Below are 26,019 nucleotides of genomic sequence, written 5' to 3' on the forward strand. Positions count from 1 at the left end.
GAGGGAGTTGAGGTGTGTAATTTTCAGGACAATGATGTGGAACAGTGGCTCAAAAATGATGAGGTGATCTGGGCTATTAAATTTTTTCTGAGGTAGATTGCAGAAAATGTTCTTCATGGAGAATAAGAGGATGATGATGACAAAGATGAAGAATCAGTTTCATCTCATCCTAAATTGTCTGTTATAAGACAACATATGGATGACATCATACATTATACTGAATCATCATCAGGCCCTGATGTGCTTCCTTATTATGAACATTTTAGAGAATTTCGATCTACAGTAATAAGGAAGCAACACCAAGGTGTAAGGCAACTGATTTCTTCAAGACCACTTCATCAACTGCACCTGTTTCACCAGAATCCTCTATCAACAAGGAATTAACACCTTTCCCTCCATATTACAGTTGTTTCTGACTCCGAAAATTGTGATTCTTTCAATTAAGTTAATATTAATATTGAATATTACATATCTTTTTTTAACGTTTTTTGTATGTTTTTTATTCAATGGAGTTTATAAGAAATTTTTAAAGGTTTTTTTTTTTCCCTCTAAAATGGATTTAAATAAAAAAACTAATGTTCACATTGAAAACAACTTTGTGTGAGCTTTAAGAAAAAAAAAAAAAAGTGGTGGAAACACTCCATTAGTGTTACGCTGTATAGTTTTTAACGTGTTTAATTAAAATAAAGTTTGGTTCCTGTTGTAAATTTATTTTATATTTTTAACAGATGTTTTAGTGCTGCATATAAATTACTCAATGTACATTATAATAACTTTTTAATACATCCTGTACATTGTAAGTTCGTTATTAATATACGTTTTTAAAATACATTCGATTTAATGGACTTTTGGCAATAGCGGACAGCCCTTCCCCCAATTAGTCTGTTAAATTGAGGGCCTAATGTCTCAACCTTTTCATTGTTGCAGCACACTTTTAAAGGCATTAAAATCTTGAAGCACACTACAGTCACCATTATACTCATACATAATAATATATACATATATATAATATATATTTGTAATATCTATCTACACTACAGTCACCATTATACTCATACATAATAATATATACATATATATAATATATATTTGTAATATCTATCTATACATTAAAAAGTTTTCCTCCTAGTGATATTTAATCGAGTCAATGGGAGAAGAGGGCGAGGCAATTACGTCCTTATAAATGCAATTAACTATTGACAACTGCTTCCATAACATTCACCAACCTCTTGCACATGATTCACTGTCTAACATTTGATGTTCCATTGTAATGTTTTTTGTATATTAATGAATATTGTATATTTGTAATTACTGTAGTTTAGTATTTTGTAAATATTTTAAATAATATTTGTATAGTTTGTAAATATTTCAGTTAAATATTTTAGTCCTGCTCTTTTGGATGCAACAATATTCCTCATGTATTATGGAACCCGAAGCAAAAGGCCTTTTCCTAAGTGACCTATGTAAAAGCAGGTAAATAATTACATAGTGATATTGGCTGAAGTTCAGTATACTATACACAGGCAGGTACTTCGATGAAAGCAAGGAAGACAGCAATAATTGGCAGGTGAAGGCACCTCCCTTTTCTGATTGTTTTGTGTCATCAAGGAGGGGGGGGGCTTAGCTTAGGTAGAGTGTTTATACCTCCATCCCGCTGTTTTAAAATGGGAAAATGAGTTCTCGATTTAAAAACAGTGGCAAATGTTGGGAAAATCAACCTAGAAGGACAGTGGGTGAGGAAAGCAGTGGCATCTGACAATCACTGCTTTGTTCCCATCCGTTTATCGAAATATGGGAGTCACAACTTGTCAATCACTGCTTTCCCACTGTTTTTCTGCCGCCATGTTGGAGAGTGTACACCATTCTGGAGTTTACCATGATATTTATTCGACCTTGAGAATACAGTGCACTACAAATGCACAGGTAAATAATTACATAGGTCATTTCCTGATTAGCTATCGACCAGTGTGTTTCGACAGGTGTGTCTTTTACATAGAAAAGATTTGACTTACTCCGTATACATCTACATTTTACATAGAAAAGCGTGCGCGGGGGGGGGGGGGGGGGGTTTGTTTGTTGTTTGTTATTTGGTTTTTAGGAGCATTAGCAACTAAGGCCATATTGCTCCGGGGATATGCGGTGGTCATTCCCTGACCTTTCCGCTGTTGTTGTTGTTTGGTTTTTTAAGGAGCATTAGCAACTAAGGCCATATTGCTCCGGGATATGCGGTGGTCATTCCCTGACCTTTCCGCATCCTCCGTATTTGGTGGTGACGGGCTCGAACCCCGGTCTAATCAAGAAGCGTGTGCTATGCACTGCTGCTGCTCCTTCCCACCTGGCTACGCAGGCGCCCTTGACCTTTCCGCATCCTCCGTATTTGGTGGTGACGGGCTCAAACCCCGGTCTAATCAAGAAGCGTGTGCTACGCACTACTGCTCCTTCCCACCTGGCTACGGAGGCGCCGCGCAGTGGGGGGGCGAAGCCCCCTAGTATATATTATAAATATCTATAAATATTATAAATAAAATTTATAAATAAAAATAAACAAAAATTATAAATAATATATATATATATATTCACAATTGGAAATTATTTCTGTTGGGTATATTTAATAATACATTTATTATTTGTTTTAAATGCTTTAATGTTCTTTTTTGAACATACATGAATTGCATGAAATTTAAAAGAAAATATGTAAAACATTAACATAATCATAAAAACAAATATACAATTATATCATTTTAATCAGTGAGACAGTTGGGTTTGATGGGAAGCACAGTTTTTTTAATACGAGGATTTATTGTGATTATGAGGCTTACTCTCAGCTCATCTTCTACCGACTTGAGTCTTTCTCTCTCTCTCTCTTTTTTTGTTTCAAGACTCCAAATTAAAAAAAAAAAAAAATCAACCAGAAATCATAAAATTCATAAATAAGTGACAAGAAGCGGTGTTATAAGTTGTCAGTGGGAGATTACTGTACCTATTATCTTACAACCCCCGCTGTCTTCACACCCGCCACTCAAAAAAAGAAAAAAAAAAGGGAACAAATGTTTAGTTTGTTTCAGTGGGCCGCATTGATTGTTGTGTTCCGTTGCACCGCAAAAAGACAAATTTTGTTTTTTTTATTTATGTCAGGGATGTCAGATTTTTTTTTTTTTTTTTTTGTTTAGAAATCGCGAAAATGATGGGTAAACGCAAAAGAGTTGGGCTTTCAGTTAAACGAAAACTTGAAATTATTCAAAAGTTTGAAAATGGTGCGTCCGTTAAATCTTCAGTGAACCATTATACTGTTGGTGACCAAACCATACGCAATGTTGTAAAAAATAAAGGGAAGCTATTAGATTTAAAATGGACATCTTAAAAAAAATAAAGGGAAGCATCGTATTAGACATGCGAGTAGTGCATGGTAAGTTTTTTCGTTTTTTTATCTATCACCATATTTGTTACGTAGGTTGCTGAACATTTTTTGATACAGTAAGTCCCCGACTTATGCAACTTCGGACTTGACGTAAATTTTTTTCACTCAATTTTTTTTTTTTTAAGGATTGTAAAATTTAAAACAAACAAAAAAAAAAATAATAAGCAATCAATAACGATGATCATGGCAAGCACAAATTGCACAAGTGAGATACGGAGTAACAAGGAAAAAAATAGGAAAGAAGAGAAGATTCTTAAAATTTGTTTTTTTTTGAAGATTTCAGTGAAGGAGAACACATTTCACGCACAAATTCCAGTTATTGGTATTATCGCAAATGCAATAAGATCAGTTTACTACCCATTTATAATGGATTGTGCTAACAGAAAAGCCCAATAAACCGGAACGTGCAAACTGTTTTTATGGTAGGGACCTCCAGAAATGTAAGCTCGTGTAAGGTGATAATACTGAGTTTTCGCTTTAACCCTGTGAATTTCTTTCCAAAAAATTTCATTTTGACTGTTATCACGGTGCCGACTAAGAGAATATAGTAGCAATATGTTATTGCTACTATATTATAATAAGCATGTATGATCCTTATTATAATATTAGGTTGTCAGAGAAACAGGAAATATATTGGGCAAAAAGGATAGGTGGAATAGGACCAGGGAATGCCTGCCAGAGGCAAAATGTTGATGACGTTGTACAGCAGATATCATCTTTTAAGGGCACAAAAGATGATATCGTTGTACACGTTGGTACTAATGACATTAAGTGAAGGAGATCTGCGGATTTATTAAAAAAAAGTCACGAGTTAGGGTTGAATTTGAAAGTGTCTACAATCCTGCTCAGACACGATAGGAGGGAGTATATGATGAGAGCCTTCAATCAACTTGGCCTTGGAGAGATTGTGCAGTGTTCGTGGGGTAGAATTTTCTCAGCGTGGTCTGTGCTTGTTAACAGGAGAGATTGTTTCTACAGGGATGGCATACACTTAAATAGAAAGGGTGCAAGAATATTTGCTGATGCTATCAAGACAATGTTACATGGGTTGGAAAACTGCTAGCTTGGGGGGGGGGGATTCATAGACTAATAGGTTAACAGTATCTGCAGGCAGAGGTGGAATTCATTCTTCCACTGTTTCTATTGGAATGAGCAGCAGCCCAGAAAGCCAGTTTCTGAGAATTTCAGGAACTGCTGGGAGTCATGAAACAAGTAAATACATGGGCTGTGTTAGAGAAATTAAGAGTAAGAACAGGTGCGTGTATACTTGCATTTACACTAATGCTAGAAGTATAGTAAATAAATTTGATGAATTTGAAGTGCTGATTAAGACATCCCAGGCTGATATTGTTGGGATATCAGGTAATTGGTGTCACTCAGATATAAGGAATGCAGAATTGGAATTTGGGGAGTACAATGTGTACGGAAAGGACAGGCAGGATTGAAAGGGAGGAGTGATTATGCTGTTAGTTAAGAAACACACAAAATCTAAGGAAGTGCATCCAGTTGACAAGGGTGGACAGTGCAATTTTGAGTAAGTTTGGTGTGACGTAAGTACTGGAAAAGCAAAAATGAGGGTAGGAGTTTGTAATAGGCCTAATGACTCTAGTGAGTACAATGAACAATTATACAGAGAAATAGAGTGGACTAGTAAATCAGAGTGTCTTATAATGGGGGATTTTAACTTGCCAGACATTGACTGGAACTTGTGGGTTGGTCACTCACACACTAGTAAGACTTTTGTGGATTTATTGGATGATTGTTTTCTACAGCAGCATGTTAGAGAAGCAACAAAAGAGAGAGTAACATTCTTGATCTGATTATCAGCAGTGATTATTCATGCATTAAGAATTTACAGATAAAGGAACCACTAGGAGGCAGTGATCACAGTGTACTGATGTGGGATTTACTTAAAGATGTAACTACCATCAGGGGTAACTGGAAGTGTTTTTGCTTTTGTAAAGGCAACTATAGTGGTCTCAGAAATTTTTTAAATTCTATACAGTGGGGGGCCAACTGATGATGTTACCAACAGCAAATTTGGAAGCTACTGGGCTTTTTGTTCCATCTAAGAAATACTGCTCTAGGATTATGCCCAAATGGATGTCAGATGAACTAATGAGACTAGTGTCAGAGAAGAAAAATGCATGGGATGCACATAAATTGTCAGGTGACACAGAAGCCTATGATAGATTCAAGCTAGTCTGTAATCAAGTCACAAAGGAGGTTAGGCAAGCGAATGCAGATTATGAAAAATCTTTGGCAAAGGATGCAAAGACTTCTTTACTTATATAAACTCTTAAACGAAGTGGATGAATCAGATTGGTCCACTTGATATCAATGGTTTGACTGTAGATGATCGTTCTCAGATAGCTGTCAAACTAAATGAGTATTTTGCATCTACATTCACATGAGGAGTTATTCAAGGAGGAGAGGGCCACATGTTTATCAAACTCTAATAGGGAGTTAAATGATTTTGTAATAACTGAGAGCAAAGTGGAGGAGTAATTTTTGAAGTTAAACATAAGAAAGGCACCTGGGGTGGATGGATTCTATCCAGTTATATTAAAGGAGGCACCAAAGGAAGTAAGAAAACCCTTAGCCATAATTATGAGAGCTTCCTTGGACTCAGGGAAGGTACCCATAGATTGGAGATGTGCAAATGTGAGCCCAATTCACAAAGGAGGATCAAAGGCTGACACAAGTAATTATAGACCTGTGAGTTTCACTTCTGTTCCAGGAAAATTAATGGAGGCACTGGTTAAAGAAGCATTGCAGGATCATCTAGACAAGACTTCAGTTATAGCTCGGACACAGCATGGTTATGTTAAGGGAAAGTCTTGCCCGACCAATTTGATTGGATACTATGATGCAGTCACAAAAGAACTGGATGCAGGGAATAACTTTGATATTAGCATTAGCATTAGTAGAGGCATTTGATGCAAGAAAGCAAGCTTATGCAGCATCAGCCAAAAAAAAAAAAAAAAACCACTTCCACTTCACCCCTCTGTTCGTTCAAAATACCTGTCCAGCAGAGCCTTAAACTTATTTAGGCTATCAACCTCTACCACAAGGGATGGGAGTCTGTTCCACCAACCAACCACCCGCTGGCTAAAGGCAAATTTCCGCACGTCTATCCTACATCTGTCTTTCCTCAATTTGAATTTATGCCCTCTCAGGTGATTTTTCTGAGCTAGAGGAAGAATCCCATCAGCATTGAGCATGCTTAAACCATTCAAGGCTTTATACACCTCTATCAGATCACCTCGCTGGTGCCTAGTCTCCAGACACTGTAATTTGCAAAACTTAAGCCTTTCTTTGTAAGAGCACCCCTTTGTTCCATTCACTAATCTTGTTGCCCTTCTCTGTACTCGTTCCAGCAGCTCTACATCCTTCTTGAAATGAGGCCACCAGACCTGTATACAGTACTCTAGGTGTGGCCTGACCATTGCCTTATACAATGGAATAATCACCTCCTTATCCCTGCTGGAAAAATTCCTGTTTATCATTGACAATACTCCATGAGCTACTCTTGCAGCCCGTCTGCACTGCTCAGAGAACTTCATATCTGCCTGCACAACCACCCCCAAGTCCCCTTCATTCTCTACCACTGTCAGTGTAGTACCACAGAGTTGATACGTTGCTCTGGGGTTGCTGTTTCCCATGTGTAGTACTTTACATTTGTCAATGTTAAACTTCATTTGCCACCTCTCAGCCCATCTGCTCAACCTTTCCAGATCCTGTTGCAGCAGCATAGTGTCAGTAGTGTCCTTGACAACCCTGCCAACCTTTGTATCATCTGCAAACTTGGACATTAAGCTTGATATACCATCATCAATATCATTTATAAATACAGAAAACAATAATGGACCCAACACTGAGCCCTGAGGGACTCCACTAATAACATTAGTCCACGATGAGCAGTGTCCATTGATTACCACTCTCTGTCTTCTCCCCCTCAACCACCCCTTTATCCATAGCAGCAATTTGCCTCCAATGTCACACTGCTCCAATTTGTGTAGCAGTCTTCCATGTGCAACAGTATCAAAAGCCTTTCTAAGATCCAAGTATATAATATCAAAGTTATTATCCAGTTCTTTTGTGACTGCATCATAGTATCCAATCAAGTTGGTCAGGCAAGACTTCCCCTTAACAAAACCATGCTGTGTCTGAGCTATAACTGAAGTCTTGTCTAAATGATCCTGCAGTGCTTCTTTAACCAGTGCCTCCATTAATTTTCCTGGAACAGAAGTTAAGCTCACAGGTCTATAATTACTTGTGTCAGCCTTTGATCCTCCTTTGTGAATTGGGGTCACATTTGCACATTTCCAGTCTATGGGTACCTTCCCTGAGTCCAAGGAAGCTCTCATAATTATGGCTAAGGGTTTGCTTACTTCCTTTGCTGCTTCCTTTAATATAACTGGATAGATCCCATCCACCCCGGGTGCCTTTCTTGTGTTTATCTTCAACAGTTTCTCCTCCACTTTACTCCCAGTTATTTCAAGATTCTGTAGCTTACTGCTAGAGTTGAATACACCTCTGGCATTCCCCTTGCTGAATAACTCCTCATGTGTGAATGTCGATGCAAAATATTCATTTAGTTTGTTAGCTACCTGAGCAGGATCATCAACAGTTGACCCATCAATATCAAGTGGACCAATCTGATTCATCCCCTTCCTTCTAGAGTTTACATAAGTAAAGAACTCTTTGCTGTTTTTCTTTGCATCCCTTGCCAAGGATTTCTCGTAATCTGCCTTCGCCTGCCTAACCTCCTTTGTAACTTGGTTGCATATCAACTTGTATCTATCATAGGCTTCTGTGTCATGTGTTAATTTGTAAGTATCCCATGCATTTTTCTTCTCTGCCATATGCCTCATTAGTTCATCTGACATCCATTTTGGCCTAAACCTTGAACAATATTTCTTAGTTGGTGTGTAAAGCCTAGTAGCTTCCAAGATAAGTTCTTTGAATGCTTCCCATTTTGAATTTGCTGTTGGTAACATCATCAGTTGGTCCCACTGTATAGAATTTAAATACTGTCTCAGTCCACCGTAGTCGCCTTTACGGAAGCAATAACCCTTCCCTTTACCCCTAATGGTAGTTACCTCTTTGAGTAAATCCCACTTCAGCACACTGTGATCACTGCCACCTAGTGGTTCATTTATCTGCAAATTCCTAATGCATGAAGAATCACTGCTGATAATCAAATCAAGAGTATTCCTCCCTCTAGTTGCCTCCCGAACATGCTGATGTAGAAAACAATCATCCAACAAATCCACAAAAGCCCTGCTAGTGTGTGAGTAACCAGCCCCCAAATTGCAGTCAATATCTGGGAAATTAAAATCTCCCATTATAAGACTCTCTGATTTACTGGCCCACTCTATTTCCCTGTACAGTTCCTTATTATACTCATCAGACTCATTAGGCCTATAGCACACTCCTACTCTCAATTTTGATCTCCCAATGCTTATGTCACACCAAACTGACTCAACACTGCACTGTCCAGCGATGTCGACTGGCTTCACTTCCTTGGTTTTTACGTGTTTCTTAACTAATAGCATAACTCCTCCCCCCTTCCTATCCTGTCTATCCTTTCTGTAGACGTTGTACTCCCCAAATTGCAGTTCTGCATCCCTTATATCTGTGTGACACCACATCTCTGATATCCCAACAATATCTGCCTTTGATGTTTTGAGCAATACCTCAAATTCATCAAATTTATTTACTAAACTCCTAGCATTGGTGTACACGCAAGTATACCTGCACCTGTTTCTATTCTTAGCTACCCTAACACAACCCATGTGTTTACTTGTACCGCAATGGCTCCCAGCAGTCTCTGAAATACCATGCATCTTGTTTTTCAGGCTTCTGCTCATTCTAATAGAAGCAGTGCAAGGATCTCTTTCACCTCTGCCAGTGGCTACTGTCAATCTATTGTTCTTTATCTCCCCCCCAAGCTAGCAGTTTTCCGACCCACCTAACACTGCCTCGATAGCATCAGCAAATATTCTTGCACCCTTTCTATTTAAGTGTATCCCATCCCTGTAGAAGCAATCTCTCATGTTAACAAGTACATTCCAGGCTGAAAAAAATTCTACCCCTTGAGCCTTGCACAATCTTTCCAGGGCCGAATTGATCGACAAGGCTCTCATCATATACTCCCTCCTATCGTGTCTGGGCAGAATTGCAGACACTTTCAAATTCAAATATTATATTATATTATATATTATATATTTGGATCTTAGAAAGGCTTTTGATACTGTTGCACATGGAAGACTGCTGCACAAATTGGAGCGGTGTGGCATTGGAGGCAAATTGCTGTTATGGATAAAAGGATGGTTTGTTAGTTAGTTTGTTATTTGGTTTTTAGGAGCATTAGCAACTAAGGCCATATTGCTCCTTGATATGCGGTGGTCATTTCCTTGACCTTTCCGCATCCTCCGTATTTGGTGGTGACGGGCTCGAACCCCGGTCTAATCAAGAAGCGTGTACTACGCACTGCTGCTCCTTCCCACCTGGCTACCGAGGCGCCAGGATAAAAGGATGGTTGAGGGGAAGAAGACAGAGAGTGGTAATCAATGGACACTGCTCATCGTGGACTAATGTTATTATTGGAGTCCTTCAGGGTTCAGTGTTGGGTCCATTATTGTTTTTTGTATTTATAAATGATATTGATGATGGTATATCAAGCTTAATGTCCAAGTTTGCAGATGATACAAAGGTTGGTAAAGTTGTTAAGGACTCGACTGATGCTATGCTGCTGCAACAGGATCTGGAAAGGTTGAGCAGATGGGCTGAGAGGTGGCAAATGAAGTTTAACATTGACAAATGTAAAGTACTATATATGGGAAACAGCAACCCCAGAGCAACGTATCAATTCTGTGGTACTACACTGACAGTGATAGAGAATGAAAAGGACCTGGGGGTAATTGTGCAGGCAAATATGAAGTTCTCTGAGCAGTGCAGACGGGCTGCAAGAGTAGGTCATGGTGTCTTGTCAATGATATACAGAATTTTTTCTAGCAGGGATAAGGAGGTGATTATTCCCTTGTATAAGGCAATGGTCAGGCCACACCTTGAGTACTGTACACAAGTCTGGAGGCCTAATTTCAAGAAGGATGTAGAGCTGCTGGAACGAGTACAGAGAAGGGCAACAAGATTAGTCAATGGAACAAATGGTTGCTCTTATGAAGAAAGGCTTAAGTTTGGAAAATTACAGTGTCTGGCGACTAGGCACCAGCGAGGTGATCTGATAGAGGTGTATAAAGCCTTCAATGGTTTGAGCATGCTCAATGCTGATGGGATTCTTCCTCTTGCTCAGAATAATCACCTGAGAGGGCATAAATTCAAATTGAGGAAAGACAGATGTAGGATAGATGTGCGGAAATTTGCCTTTAGCCAGCGGGTAGTTGGTTGGTGGAACAGACTTCCATCCCTTGTTGTGGAAGTTGATAGCCTAAATAAATTTAAGGCTCAGCTGGACAGTTTATTTTGAATGAACGGAGGGGTGAAATGGAAGTGGTTTTTTTTTCTTTTTTTTTTTCTGGCTGATGCTGCATAAGCTTGCTTTCTTGCATCATATGCCTCTACTAATGCTAATGGAGTGATATGGTCTAAGTTGAGACTCCTAAAAACAAAAAAAGCACAAATTATTATTTATCTTTGTGGCTTCGTGTCTTTAGTGCTGGGGCACCTAAGGCCATGTGGCAATGGTATACAGGGTGGTCAACAATGTACTGGCAAAACTTCAGGATTTGGAGCAATGTTGGTCTGCTTGCAGGTCTTGAATAGTGTGGCTTGAATTGTGTTACAGAGTTATTCCAAATACCACAAACATTTATATTGGAAGAATATGCTAACATGCATTGTATATATAGTTTTTGCAATAGAAATGGTAAAGCTGCTGTAATGGAATACCAGCAGCAAAAGTCACATCACAACTTTTTTAAGAATGTACACAGAACTTTGATGAAGACCAGTTCCTTTCTACAAGCAAATGCAGAACACGAGAAACTGTTTGTTATTTGGTTTTTAGGAGCATTAGCAACTAGGGCCATATTGCTCCAGGGATATCCAGTGGTCATTCCCCGACCTTTCTGCATTCACCGTATTTGGTGGTGATGGGCTCGAACCCCAGTCTAATCAAGAAGCGTATGCTACGCACTGCTGCTCTTGCCCACCTGGCTATGGAGGCACCGACACACGAGAAACAACAGCTTGGAAAAGATGATATTCTAGTTGCAGTGTAATAAAACCCACATGAATTTCTATGACAACTGGTACTGTACAAATGTGGGTATAGACGATTTTGCAGACTGATGAGCATGTATCACTTTCAATGAATACAAAACCTCTTACCAGGAGTACAATACTTCTTATCTGCATCACCTTCAATGAGTCAATACCTTTTACCAGGAGATGCTAGCCATGCGAAATTTTGTGAATAGCAGCAAGTATGACTACAAATGCTACCTGATATTCTGTTTATGGATGAGGTTCAATTTACCAATTATGGTACTACCAACCTAAGGAATTCACACTCTTAGATGCAAAAATATTCACACTAGGCAGCAGAATGTAATTTTAAACTCTGATTTTATTTAAATATGTGATGTGGTGTATTAGGCTACTACCTACTTGGACCACATTTTATCAAGGAACATTTAAGAGCAGTATATTTTCTGAAAATAAACTACTGCTGTATTTGGTAGATGTGCCGCTTTCAATATGATAATGAATGTGCATACATGACAGAGCACCTAAACTTTCAGCTGAGAGGTTACACAGTTCCTGAATGAAAATTATCAAGGAAGATGGATAGGAAGCGGTTGACTAGTGGCATGGAGCTCAGTCAGCTGACTTAAACACATTAATTTTCTTCCTTTGGGGTTGCATGACGTCTAGGGTGTACCACCATGGGGATGAGCCAGACACACAGCACGAGTTAGTAGAGGCAATAAACGAAGACACTGTTGGCATCAGAAACAAAATAGCACACATGCAATGAGAACACACAGTGAAACAATGCCTGGCAGCAAGCATGCAATTACAAGTTAGTCATTTTGAAAATTGGATTTTGCCATGTGTAATCTTGCAAATTTATAATAATAAACTGAAGGTAAATTGAAACTATATTCTATTTGTAAATGTTTAAGGTGATTATAATAAAGATGAATTTAAAATCGATTTTGTATTCAATGCTACATTACACCAGTACTTAACTTTAAAATATTTTTGGTTGGCCTATGGTTTATAAGGGCATTTTTTCTGCCCAAAATCATCTCTACAACATGCTCCTGAAATTTGGTCAGTACATAACAAAATATTATATATAATGTCAGTAAATTATGAGTATTCTATTATTGAAAAATGGATGAAAATTCTGAGTTTCAGAAGGACAAAACCATCCAGAACTTGACCATGTTCTTAATACATGTTTGAAAAATTTGACCCAAAGTAACCAAAGTTAGTACTATATATAAGCATATTATATAATAATATTTACCTTATGTCCGTATTTTTCAAGAGCTTGTAGAGCTTTATCCAACAAAATACTTTTGTTAGTTTCCAACTGAAATATACATATCAAATTAGGTTAATTAATCTCTTAGGATAAGCTAAAAGTTTCACATACATAAGCAAATATAAAGGACAGAGCAAATCTTCTGTTAATATTAATCTGTCTGAATTTAAAAATTTTCTTCTTAAAGTGTTGTACAAACAGTTTGATTACTAGAGGGCAAGGCAATTGAAAATCTTTTGATTAGTTCTAAGGAAACCCAGGCAGGATGCCCTAAGGTGTCATGCCTGTAAACTGCAAGCTCTAAGGCAGGTTTTGTTCTATGTGAAATATGGTGGGCAAAGGGAAACAAAATTCTATTCTGATAGCAACTCCAGCCCCCTTGAAAGGATTCTAAGTTCCTCCTGTCACCAACCACATTAAAACCTGGAACTTTCCAAACAGGTAGCAAGTAATACAGTCACTATCCTGTCACCAATTTTTCCCCCCATCTAATTTTTATAGAATCAAACTATACATGCAAAACTTTAGCAAAATCAAATGAAAAGATAAAATGAAATCACTAGTGCAGAGGCTCCCTCAAGCAGTTTCATTACTAAAACTTTAGTAATGAAACTACATACTAATCTACATAATGAAATGCACAAATCAGGTGAAATGTTTTCTGCTTCTCGTTGAATTTTCATCCAAAATTCCTCCAATGTTTGCGGTTTGTGACTGTAAACCCGATTTTTCAAGCATCCCCAAGCAAAAATATCTACAGGGGTAAGATCTGGAAACCTTGGAGGATATTCAAAAGCACTCCCTTGATGACCTATCCATTGATCATGAAATTCATTGTCAAGATAATCACGCACAACTGTGCACGATTATTAATTCTTTCATCATTCTAAAGACACTTCTAAGGTTTAAACCTAGCTCTTGTGAACACCACCTTATTGATTTTCTTGGGTGCACAAGATTGCATTTCTTACAGCTTCAATGTTTTCATTACTTCTTGATGTCCTCTTCCTGCCACATGCTAAGTTATTGATATTCTGAATGGTTCCATGCTCCTCAAATTTATCCCACAAATGAGTAATTGTTAAATGTGTGGGTGCTTTTGTTCCATATCGTGATTTCTAAGCACACTGAACTTCACTGATATTTTCATATTTCTAACACCATTTTATAACTGCCTTTCTTTCTTCAAAACTTAATTGGGTACTCTCCATCGTTTTAAGGGTATCTATAAAATAAAACAAAAATTAAATTATTGTAAAAAAAAAATTGTCTATTTTTAAGTTACAAAATGAGTTTAAGAAAATTAAATTGGTGCATATTGTTCATTAAATATAAAATTTTAAAGTGTGTATACATAATTCTGAAACACTCTGTACATGTAGCAGAACTAAGATGAAATACCTTGTCCAAATTCTGCTATGATTTTGATGGAACGAAATCTTAGCAGAACTTGGTCAATGGTACAGCAACCAAGACACTTGCTTCAGGCACATGACTGAAAAGAGTAGAAGAGTTAAAGGATTTAATGGGCTAGGTTCGGAAGTTATAATCAGCTGATGAAGTGGGGGCATACTTCTCAATAGTTGGTTTAGGTGCAATGGGTGAATTGGGTGCAGAAATACCTTGTCCTAATTTAACCTTACAAATACATGAATACATCTTACCATGCAGGTGACAACAGATTGAACATGTGGCATAAGTAGTGTAGTATGGTAGCAGAATTTTAATGTTTTAATTGTATATAAGTATATCTAAGGTTCTAATCATGTAGGGTGACATTTATTTTTGTGTTTGGCTAAGAAATTTTATTATCTTAATGGCTATAACTAATTTCTAACTTTACAAACATAACATTATAGCATAATACATAAATTTCGTGGGGGGGGGAATACTAGATTAAAAACAGCCATAGGCTGTGAGTGATTCTTGCACTGCTTCTATTAGAACAAGCAGTAGCCTGGAAAACAAGATGTTGGACATTTCAAGGCCTGCTGGGGATCCTCGTGGAACAAGTAAATACATGGGCTGTGTTGGGGTAACTAAGAGTAACAACAAGTGCATGTATACTGGCATGTACATTAATGCAAAAAAGCATGTAATTAATTTAATAAATTGAAGTCCTTGATTAAGTCACGAAATGCAGAAATTATAGGGATATAGGAAGTGTGATGTCAAATGCAGACATAAGGGATGAAGAATTTGAATATGGAGAGTACAATGAGTACAAAACGGACAGAGAGGGAGGAGAGGAGAGTTATGCTCTTAATTGAGAAGCATATTAAATCTAAGGCAGTGCATCCAGTTGACACGGGAATCCAGTGCAATGCTGAGTCAGTTTGGTGTGACAAAACCACTGGGAAAACGAAAATGAGAGCAAGAGTGTTATATGCCTAATGACAGTGATGAGAATACCAAATAACTAAACAGAGATATAGTGTGGGCCAATAAATCAGAACGTCACTCTCACCCCAGCAAGACTTTTGTGGATTTATTGGATGACTGTTTCCTAAACCAGCAAGTTTGAGAGGCACAAGAGAAAATGATACTCTTAATCTGATTATAAGCAACAACCCTTCATGCATTAAAAATCTGCAAATAAAATACCCAATGGATGGCAGTGGTCACAGTGTACCACTGTAAGATTTACTTAAAGATGTAGCTATTGTAAAGGGTTAAGGGAAGAGTTTTGCTTTTGTAAGGGTGACTACAGTGGTCTCAGACAGTTTTTAAATTCTGTGCAGTAGGGCCAACTGATGATTTTAACCAACAGAAAATTTTAAATCAGAAGCAGTTAGAGAAGTAATTGTAGTAAGCTACTGGACTTGTCATATAAACATAGAAATACTCTTAAAGGCTTAGACCTAAATGGATGTTGGAAGAACTAAAGAGACTCGTGGCATAGAAGAAAAATGCATGGGATATGTATAAATTATCAGGTGACACAGAAGCCTATGGTAGATATAAAATAGTCAGCAGTCATATCACAAAGGAGGTTAGGCAAACTAAGCCAGATTATGATAATTCTTTGGCAAGGATGCAAAGAAAAATAACAGCAAAGACTTATTTACTTATGTAAACATTAGAAGGAAAGGGATGAATCATAGTGGTCCACTTGATATCAGTGGTTTAACTGCTAATGATCCTGCCCAGGTTGTTGACTAACAGAATAGGTATTTTGCAGCTGTATTCACAAAACAATTCTTTAGGGAAGGGGATGCCAGAAGTTTATCAAACTTTAACAGAAAGCTATATGATTTTGTGATAACTGAGAGAAAACTGGAAAAGAAATTTTAAAGCTAAACATAAAAAAGGTGTATGGTGTCAATGGGATCTATCCATTTATATTAAGGGAGGCAGCAAAATAGGTAAGCAAATCTCTAGACAATTATGAGTGCATCATTTTAATGTTTTAATACATCTTTGGATTCTTGGGTGGCCCCTATGGACTGGAGATGTGCAAATATATTCCAAATTCACAAAGGAGAATCAAACAGTAACATGGATAACTACAAACCTCTTAGCTTAACTTCTGTTCCAGGAAAAATAATGGAGTCACTGGTTAAAGAAGTAATGCAGGACCATCGAGACAGGAGGAAGCAATACTGCAATCACAGCACAGATTTGTTAAGAATCTTGTCTGACTAATCTGATTGTATATTGTGATGCAGTAACAAACGAACTGGATGCATGTATATGATATCAAAAATAATTCTGATATCTATACTTGAATTTCTGGAAATTGGAGCACTGTGCATTAAGGGAAAATTACTGGTGGATCATTGAGTGAGAGAAGACACTGTTCATTATTAATGGAGAATGCTCTTCCTGGACTAATTAGTGGAGTCCCCCCCATGACATACAGGACCAGGGTATGTCTGCCAGGGGCAAAGGTTGATGACGTTGTAGAGCAGATATCATCTTTTAAGGGCACAAAAGGTGATATAGTTGTACACGTTGGCACTAACGATATTAAGAGTAGGAGACCAGCGGAATTACTTAACAAGTACAGGTCACTGTTGAAAAAAAGCCGTGAAGTAGGGTTGAATTTGAAAGTGTCTGCAATTCTGCCCAGACACGATAGGAGGGAGTATATGATGAGAGCCTTGTCGATCAATTCGGCCCTGGAAAGATTGTGCAAGGCTCAAGGGGTAGAATTTTTTTCAGCCTGGAATGTACTTGTTAACAGGAGAGATTGCTTCTACAGGGATGGGATACACTTAAATAGAAAGGGTGCAAGAATATTTGCTGATGCTATCGAGGCAGTGTTAGGTGGGTCGGAAAACTGCTAGCTTGGGGGGAGACAAAGACTAATGGATTAACAGTAGCCACTGGCAGAGGTGAAAGAGATTCTTGCACTGCTTCTATTGGAATGAGCAGAAGCCTGAAAAACAAGATGCAGGATATTTCAGAGACTGCTGGAAGTCATTGTGATACAAGTAAACACATGGGTTGTGTTAGGGTAGCTAAGAATAGAAACAGGTGCATGTATACTTGCGTGTACACCAATGCTAGGAGTTTAGTAAATAAATTTGATGAATTTGAGGTATTGCTCAAAACATCAAAGGCAGATATTGTTGGGATATCAGAGACGTGGTGTCACACAGATATAAGGAATGCAGAACTGGAATTTGGGGAGTACAATGTGTATAGAAAGGACAGACAGGACAGGAGGGGAGGAGGGGTTATGCTATTAGTTAAAAAACACATAAAATCCAAGGAAGTGAAGCCAGTCGACATTGATGGACAGGGCAGTGTCGAGTCAGTTTGGTGTGACATAAGCATAGGTAAATCAAAATTGAGAGTAGGAGTGTGCTATAGGCCTAATGACTCTGATGGGTATAATAAGATACTGTACAGGGAAATAGAATGGGCCAGTAAATCAGAGAGTCTTATAATGGGGGAATTTTAATTTCCCAGATATTGACTGGAATTTGTGGGTTGGTCACTCACACACTAGCAGGGCTTTTGTGGATTTATTGGATGATTGTTTTCTACACCAGCATGTTCGGGAGGCAACTAGAGGGAGTAATACTCTTGATCTGATTATCAGTAGTGATTCTTCATGCATTAGGAATCTGCAGATAAAGGAACCACTGGGTGGCAGTGATCACAGTGTGCTGAAGTGGGATTTACTCAAGGAGGTAACTACCATCAGAGGTAAAGGGAAGGGTTTTTGCTTTCGTAAAGGCGACTATGATGGTCTGAGACAGTATTTAAATTCTATACAGTGGGACCGACTGATGATGTTACCAACAGCAAATTCAAAATGGGAAGCATTCAAGGAACTAATCTTGGAAGCTACCAGGCTTTACATACCAACCAAGAAATATTGTTCAAGGTTCAGGCCTAAATGGTTGTCAGATGAACTAATGAGACATATGGCAGAGAAGAAAAATGCATGGGATACATACAAATTAATGGGTGACATGGAAGCCTATGATAGATATAAGTTGGTCTGTAACCAAGTCACAAAGGAGATTAGGCAGGCAAAGGCAGATTATGAGAAATCCTTGGCAAAGGACGCAAAGAAAAACAGAAAAGAGTTCTTTACCTATTTAAACTCAAGAAGGAAAGGGATGAATCAGATTGGTCCACTGGATGTTGATGGTTCAACAGTTGAGGATCCAGCTCAGGTGGCTAACAATCTAAACGAGTATTTTGCATCTACATTCACACATGAGGAGTTATTCAGGAAGGAGAATGTCGTAGGTGAAGTAAACATTGGCAGTGAGCTAGATTATTTTCCAATAACTGAGAGGAAAGTGGAGGAGAAATTGTTGAGGATAAACATAAAAAAGGCACCCAGGGTGGATGGGATCTATCCAGTTATATTAAAGGAGGCAGCAAAGGAAGTAAGCAAACCCCTAGCCATAATTATGAGAGCTTCTTTGGACTCAGGGGAGGTACCCATGGACTGGAGATATGCAAATGTAACCCCAATTCACAAAGGAGGATCAAAGGCTGACACAAGTAATTATAGACCTGTTAGTTTAACTTCGGTTCCAGGAAAATTAATGGAGGCACTGGTTAAAGAAGCACTGCAGGATCATCTGGACAAGAATTCAGTTATAGCTCAGACACAGCATGGTTTTGTTAAGGGCAGGTCTTGTCTGACCAATTTGATTGGATACTATGATGTAGTCACAAAAGAACTGGATGCAGGGAATAACTTTGATATTATATATTTGGATCTTAGAAAGGCTTTTGATACTGTTGTGCATGGAAGACTGCTGCACAAATTGGAGAAGTGTGGCATTGGATGCAAATTGCTGCTATGGATAAAGGGATGGTTGAGTGGCAGAAGACAGAGAGTGGTAATCAATGGACACTGCTCAACGTGGACTAATGTTATTAGTGGAGTTCCTCAGGGTTCAGTGTTGGGTCCATTGTTGTTTTCTGTATTTATAAATGATATTGATGATGGTGTATCAGGCTTAATGTCCAAGTTTGCAGACGATACCAAGGTTGGCAGGGTTGTTAAGGACACTACTGATACTATGCTGCTGCAACAGGATCTGGAAAGGTTGAGCAGATGGGCTGAGAGGTGGCAAATGAAGTTTAACATTGACAAATGTAAAGTACTACATATCGGAAACAGTAACCCCAGATCAACGTATCAACTCTGTGGTACTACGCTGACAGTGGTAGAGAATGAAAAGGACCTGGGGGTAATTGTGCAGGCAGATATGAAGTTCTCTGAGCAGTGCAGACGAGCTGCAAGAGTAGCTCATGGTGTCTTGTCAATGATATACAGGAATTTTTCTAGCAGGGACAGGGATGTGATTATTCCCTTGTATAAGGCATTGGTCAGGCCACACCTTGAGTACTGTATACAGGTCTGGAGGCCTCATTTCAAGAAGGATGTAGAGCTGCTGGAACGAGTACAGAGAAGGGCAACAAGATTAGTGAATGGAACAAAGGATTGTTCTTACGAAGAAAGGCTTAAGTTTTGCAAATTACAGAGCCTGGAGACTAGGCATCGGCGAGGTGATCTGATAGAGGTGTATAAGGCTTTGAATGGCTTGAGCATGCTCAATGCCGATGGGATTCTTCCTCTTGCTCAGAATAATCACCTGAGAGGGCATAAATTCAAATTGAGAAAGGACAGATGTCGGATAGATGTGCAGAAATTTGCCTTTAGCCAGCGGGCAGTTGGTTTGTGGAATAGACTCCCATCGCTTGTTGTTGAAGTTGATAGCCTAAATAAATTTAAGGCTCAGCTAGACAGGTATTTCGAACGAACGGAGGGGTGAAATGGGAGTAGTGGTGGTTTTTTTTTTTTTTTTTTTTTTGGCTGATGCTGAATAAGCTTGCTTTCTTGCATCATATGCCTCTACTAATGCTAATGTTCAGTGCTGGGCCCATTGTTGTTTTCTATATATATTAATGATATTGATGAAGATATATCAGGCTTAATGTCTAAGTTGGCAGATGATACAAAGGTTGACAGGATGGTTAATAACAATAAGGTGTACTACAACACAAGATCTAAAAAAATTATTCAGATTGGCTGAGAAATGGCAGTTGAAATTTAACACTGAGAAATGCAAGGTACTGCATATAAGTAGCAGTTAGCCCAGATCAATGTACCAACTGCAAGGAACTACACTCGTGGTAGAGGGAAATGAAAAGACCTGGGAGTAATTCTGCAGTCAGATATGAAGTTCTCGGAGCAGTGAATTCTTGCTGCCAGGACAGCTTGTGGGGTTTTGCCAATGATATACAAGAATTTTGTTAGCAGGGATAAGGTGGTGATTATCCCATTGTACAAGGTAATGATTAGGATGCATCTTGAGTACTGCATACAGGTCTAGAGGCCTCATTTTAGAAAGGATGTAGAATTGATGGAATCAGTGCAGAGAAGGGAAAAAAGATTGGTGAGGGAAACAAAAGGGTGCTCTTATTAAGAAAGACTTCAATGCAGCCTTCATGAAAGGTCCTGCAGATGCCTTTTTTACCACGAAAGGCATCTGCAATGTGATCTGATTAAGATGTTTAAGGGTTTGAATGGATTGAGCAGGCTCAATGCTAACAGCATTTTTCCTCTTGTTCAGACTACAAACAAGGGGACATAAATGCAAATTGAAGAAAGATGGCTGCAGGACAGATGTACAGGTTTGCCTTCAGCCAGCAGATGGTTGGAACTACGTTCCATCTATCATTGGTGGAAGTGGGTAAATTCAAGGAAGGACTAGACAAACTATTGGAGGGGATGGGCAGATAACAGCATTATAATCACTGTCGTGAATGTTCTGTCAATTTACACTTTGAAAATTTTGCAGAAGGGTACAAAAATCTGCAGAATGGCATATAACAAAATGTGGTATGGCAAAAACATTAAACAGTAAGGATTTTATACTCCCATCATATGCAAATTATACAGGTGCAACAACCAGAAGACTGCAATCTCGTGTGCAATTTTCTAAATGGCATTTACAACACACAACAGATGAATCTCCACAAAACAGGTATTGCGTATGATAAAGCAAAATTTACAAGAAATTGAGTAATATACACATTCTGAATACATAAGCCGCATAGAGACAATTGACATACTTACGAAACTCTTTATTCTACCAGACATTAAATGGTCAATGTCTGGAGTTGCAAATAATCTAGTGGACCTGTAAACAACAGTCTTTATCAGGCCACATGTTTTTGGAGATCATTTTGTTAGATCTCTCTGTGTATATTTATGGCAATGAAGTGTAATAAACTGTCTTTTGGGTGGCTGAGGTTGACAGTCTGGTGAGATTTAAAGGCAATTGTATCAGTATCTTCTTCAGCACCTTTTATCATACTCTTTCCATCATCCAGATGAGAAGAGTTAGCTTCCTTGCATCTTATGGTAATACATTACCATAAGATGCAAGTAGTATTACCATATATATGGTACTGCTGATATACTAATATATCAGTATTATCATGTATTAGTATCTTATACTAATAAAAATATATTTAAGGAGAAGCAGGACATTTTTAATCAACTTTTATGATTTTTAACACTGTATTAAACTGAATAATATGAAATAAAACGTTTTTATTTCATATTATTCATATTATTACCTGAAACAAAGTGTTTGGAAAACTAGAATCAGACAGAGTTCTGACCCTATAATAATGTATTCTTCATTCCAAATGATTTTCCTAACAACTTCTGAAGTATTGCTATAAAACTTTCTTTTTCACCTCTGTATATAGGGTGTCAAAATTATGCATAAATTTATGCATGTATAAACATGCTGTAAATTCAATAAACACTCTTTAAGATTAAAATGTTTGCTGAGTAAGCCTGAACCAAAGTGGGTTTCAAATAAATTAGATATACAGAAATAGGATGCACTACAGAAATTATGTCACACTGATACCATTCACATATTCCTATGTGAATGGTATCATTTGTTAATGGTTGTATGCATCAGTTGTAATTTTGCTGTTCTTGTCATATCATCACTCACAAATCCTGCAATGTTTCTGGTTTATGAGTGTACACTTTATCTTTCAGGTATTTCTGTTCAAAAAAAAAGTCAGTGAACTCTACAGACCTTCACTGTATTCAAAAGCATTCTTCCTATGACCCATCCATTATTTGGCTAATTCACTAGGCAAATGCACACAGAGTGAAAATGTGAAGGTGCACCATCCAGTTGAAAGTATTACCAATGTATACAGAAACATATTTCTTATAGCGAGAAATGCATCACTCATTAACAATTCAACTGCATCATTCATTTAACAATTCTACCCAATAAGAGTATCATTGAATCTGTAAGGTCTGATTATCCTATGAAAGGAGAGTCCCATCCACACACTGATCCTTGGTAGGTAAACATCTTTCTGTAGAGTGAGGTGAGGATTGACACTGGTCCAATAAACAGAGTTGTGATGATTCATGTTATTATTTAATTTGAACATTGCTTTGCCTGACCATATGATTAGAACATTTGATAAGAACAGGCAAGCTGGTGAGTTTTGAATTTTTAAATCCTAAAAATCACCAGCTTCCCTGTTCTTCTGACAGTATCTCTCACACACACACAAAATTGTACTCATTGATTGTCTGTCTTCTTGGCTCAAGACTGTCTTCTTGAGTCACATGCAACAGCCAAGATATGAAAGATTATGTCCTTACAGATTCTCATGATACTTGGTTGACTCAAATGCAGTTCTTGGAACACTGGCTTTATGACTTCTTTGGTGACTGACTGTATGCACTTCTAATAGCATGGATGTTTTTAGCACTACTTGATGTTCGTTTCCTTCCACAGCTTTCCTTAGATGCATTTGTACCTTTACTAACACTCTCACATATGCTAAATGTATGTGTATATGCTCTTTAGTATATTTTCATAGTATTTTAGAATGCACTTCCTTTCTCCAAATGTCAGTTGATTATTTTCCATAGTCAATGGGTCACCAATTAATCTGCAACATAATTAAAAATGGTTGAAAACCTAATTGTATATTTTATTAGTTGTTGAATATATGTTGTTCGGTTTAAAGCTATTTCATGAAATAGCTTTAAAATGAACAACCTTTTTATTCAGAGTAGCTGTTCTCTCTATAAAATATAACATTCAATTTTGAATTAGTTATATTTTATAGTCATAATTTTGACTCAAGCATGTGTGTGGAGAGATTAGGTAAGTCAAAACAGAAAAGTTCTTACCTTAAAGGATACAACAAAAGCTTTAGGTACCCAGTGACAAACAAGTGGCTGAAGTATTTTGGGAACAAGTTGAAGGTGTAGATGCAATGGCCCATCAGCTGACTGAATTTTATGCACGACCTATTACAAAAAATTATATATTTTCTTAATGAAAAAGATGTCTTATTGTTCCACTGTTTTCTGCAAAGCAGAGATTAGAACATAAAAGTTAATTTATTGTTTATTTTCCTTTCTGAAATAAAAGGTGCTACACTGTACACAATAAAATCATGACAATGAACTTTTATTTTCTGTAACAGCTTTTTCAGTGTTAAGGAAAATAAAAATGTTGCAGCATTTTCAGTTTCAAAAGTTATAAAAAAGTTTGGCTTATCATGCTTGTACCCTGTTCCTTCGTTCAGCTAATCAGCTTTCATAATAATGGGTGTATTTGCTTGAAAAGAAAGTAGCAGTCAACACCTATATTCATGGCAAACAACAGCATTAATACAAATTACACTCAATAATCATATGGACAAATCAATCAGTTACTTGGCCAGATAAACGTTTTTGTAAACAAATTATACAAACCACGTTGACATTGCTCTTTACTTATAAAAACTCTAAAAGGAAGAGGATGAATCAGATTGGTCCACTTGATATCAATAGTTTGACTGTAGCTGATCATTCTCAGATAGCTGTCAAACTAAATGTGTATTTTGCATCTACATTCACACATGAGGAGTTATTCATGGAGGAGAGGGCCAGATGGTTATCAAACTCTAACAGGGAGTTAAATGATTTTGTAATAACTGAGAGCAAAGTGAAGAAGTTGTTGAAGTTAAATATAAGAAAGGCACCTGCGGTGGATGGGATCTATCCAGGTGCCTTTCTTATATTAAAGGAGGTGGCAAAGGAAGTAAGCAAACCTTATCCATAATTATGAGAGCATCCTTGGACTCAAGGGAAGTCCCCATGGACTGGAGATGTGCAAATATATCGCCAATTCAAAAAGGGGATCAAAGGGTGACACGAGTCATTAAATTGGTCCACTTGACATCAATTGACCAACCTGTTAGTTTGACTTCTGTTCCAGGGAAATTAATGGAGTCACAGGTTAAAGAAGTGTTGCAGGATCATCTAGACAAGACAGCAGTAATAATTCAGGCACAGCATTGGTTTGTTAAGGGGAAGTATTGCTGACCAATTTGATTGGATACTATGATGTGGTCATAAAGGAACTGGATGCAAAAAATAATTTTGATGTTATACACTTGGATTTCAAGAAAGCTTTTGATACTATTGCACATGGAAGACTACTGTACAAACTGGAGCAGTGTGGCATTAAGCGCAAGTTGCTACAATGGATAAAGGATGGTTGAGTGGGAGAAGACAGAGTGGTAATCAATGGATACTGCTCTTTGTGGACTAATCTTATTAGTGGTGTGCCCCAGGGTTCTTTGTTGGTCCCATTGTTGTTTTATATATTTATCAATGATATTGATGAAGGTATATCAGGCTTAATGTCAAAGTTTGCAGATGATACAAAGGTTGGGAGGGTTGTTAATAACAATAATGACAGTATGCTGCTGCAACAGGATCTGAAAAAGGTGGGCAGATGGGCTGAGAAGAGGCAACTGAAGTTTAACATTGACAAATGCAAAGTACTGCATATGGGTAGCAGTAACCCCAGAGAAATGTACCAATTGGGTGGTGTTACACTCAGGGTAGTGGAGAATAAAAGAAACTTGGGGATAACTGTGCAGTCAGATATGAAGTTTTCTGAGCAGTGCAGACAGGCTGCCAGAGTAGGTCATGGAGTCTTGTCAATGATATACAAGAATTTTGGGAGCAGGGATAAGGAGGTGATTATCCCCTTGTGTAAGGCTCTACAGGTCTGGAAGCTTCATTTTCGGAAGGATGTAGGAGTTGCTAGAATGAGTACAGAGAAGGGGCAGCAAGACTGGTGAGGGGAACAAAGGGGTGGCCTTACAACGAAAGGCTTAGGTTCTGCAAATTGCAGTGTCTGGGACTAGGCACCTGTGAGTCGATCTGATTGAGGTGTACAAGGCCTTGAATGGATTGAGCAGGCTCAATGCTGATGGGATTCTTACTCTTGCTCAGATTACAAACCTGAGGGGGCATAAACTGAAATTGAGTAAAGGCAGTTGACGAACAGATGTGTGGAAATTTTTTTTTATTCAGAGGGTAAAAAAATGAGTTGATTGCTGGAAAAAACTTCCATCTGTCATTGTGGAAGTTGATAGCTTAAATAAATTCAAGGCAGAACTAGACAAACATTTGGAATGAATGGATGGGTGGAATGGGAAGTGTTTTTTTTTTTTTTTTGACTGATGCTGTATAAGCTTGCTTTATTGCATCATATGCCTCTAATGCTAATTACTAACAGAAAACAGTGCAAAATTACAG

General features: G+C 37.9%; 1 protein-coding gene across 1 annotated transcript in view; it reads right to left on the reverse strand.

Annotated features, from left to right (window-relative positions):
* Ppcs (phosphopantothenoylcysteine synthetase) overlaps nt 1-26,019 on the reverse strand; it is a 118,236-nt gene that overhangs the window by 33,767 nt on the left and 58,450 nt on the right. The window contains exons 5-6 of the mRNA XM_090389375.1: nt 23,611-23,730; nt 12,924-12,989 (exon numbers count right to left, since the gene is read on the reverse strand). Of these exons, the coding sequence (XP_090245501.1) occupies nt 12,924-12,989; nt 23,611-23,730 (186 nt within the window). The remainder of the gene's footprint in view (nt 1-12,923; nt 12,990-23,610; nt 23,731-26,019) is intronic.

The sequence above is a fragment of the Mastigoproctus giganteus genome, unplaced genomic scaffold, assembly GCF_048544385.1.
Source record: "Mastigoproctus giganteus isolate SK-2022 unplaced genomic scaffold, ASM4854438v1 scaffold_15, whole genome shotgun sequence".
NCBI lineage: Eukaryota > Metazoa > Arthropoda > Arachnida > Uropygi > Thelyphonidae > Mastigoproctus > Mastigoproctus giganteus.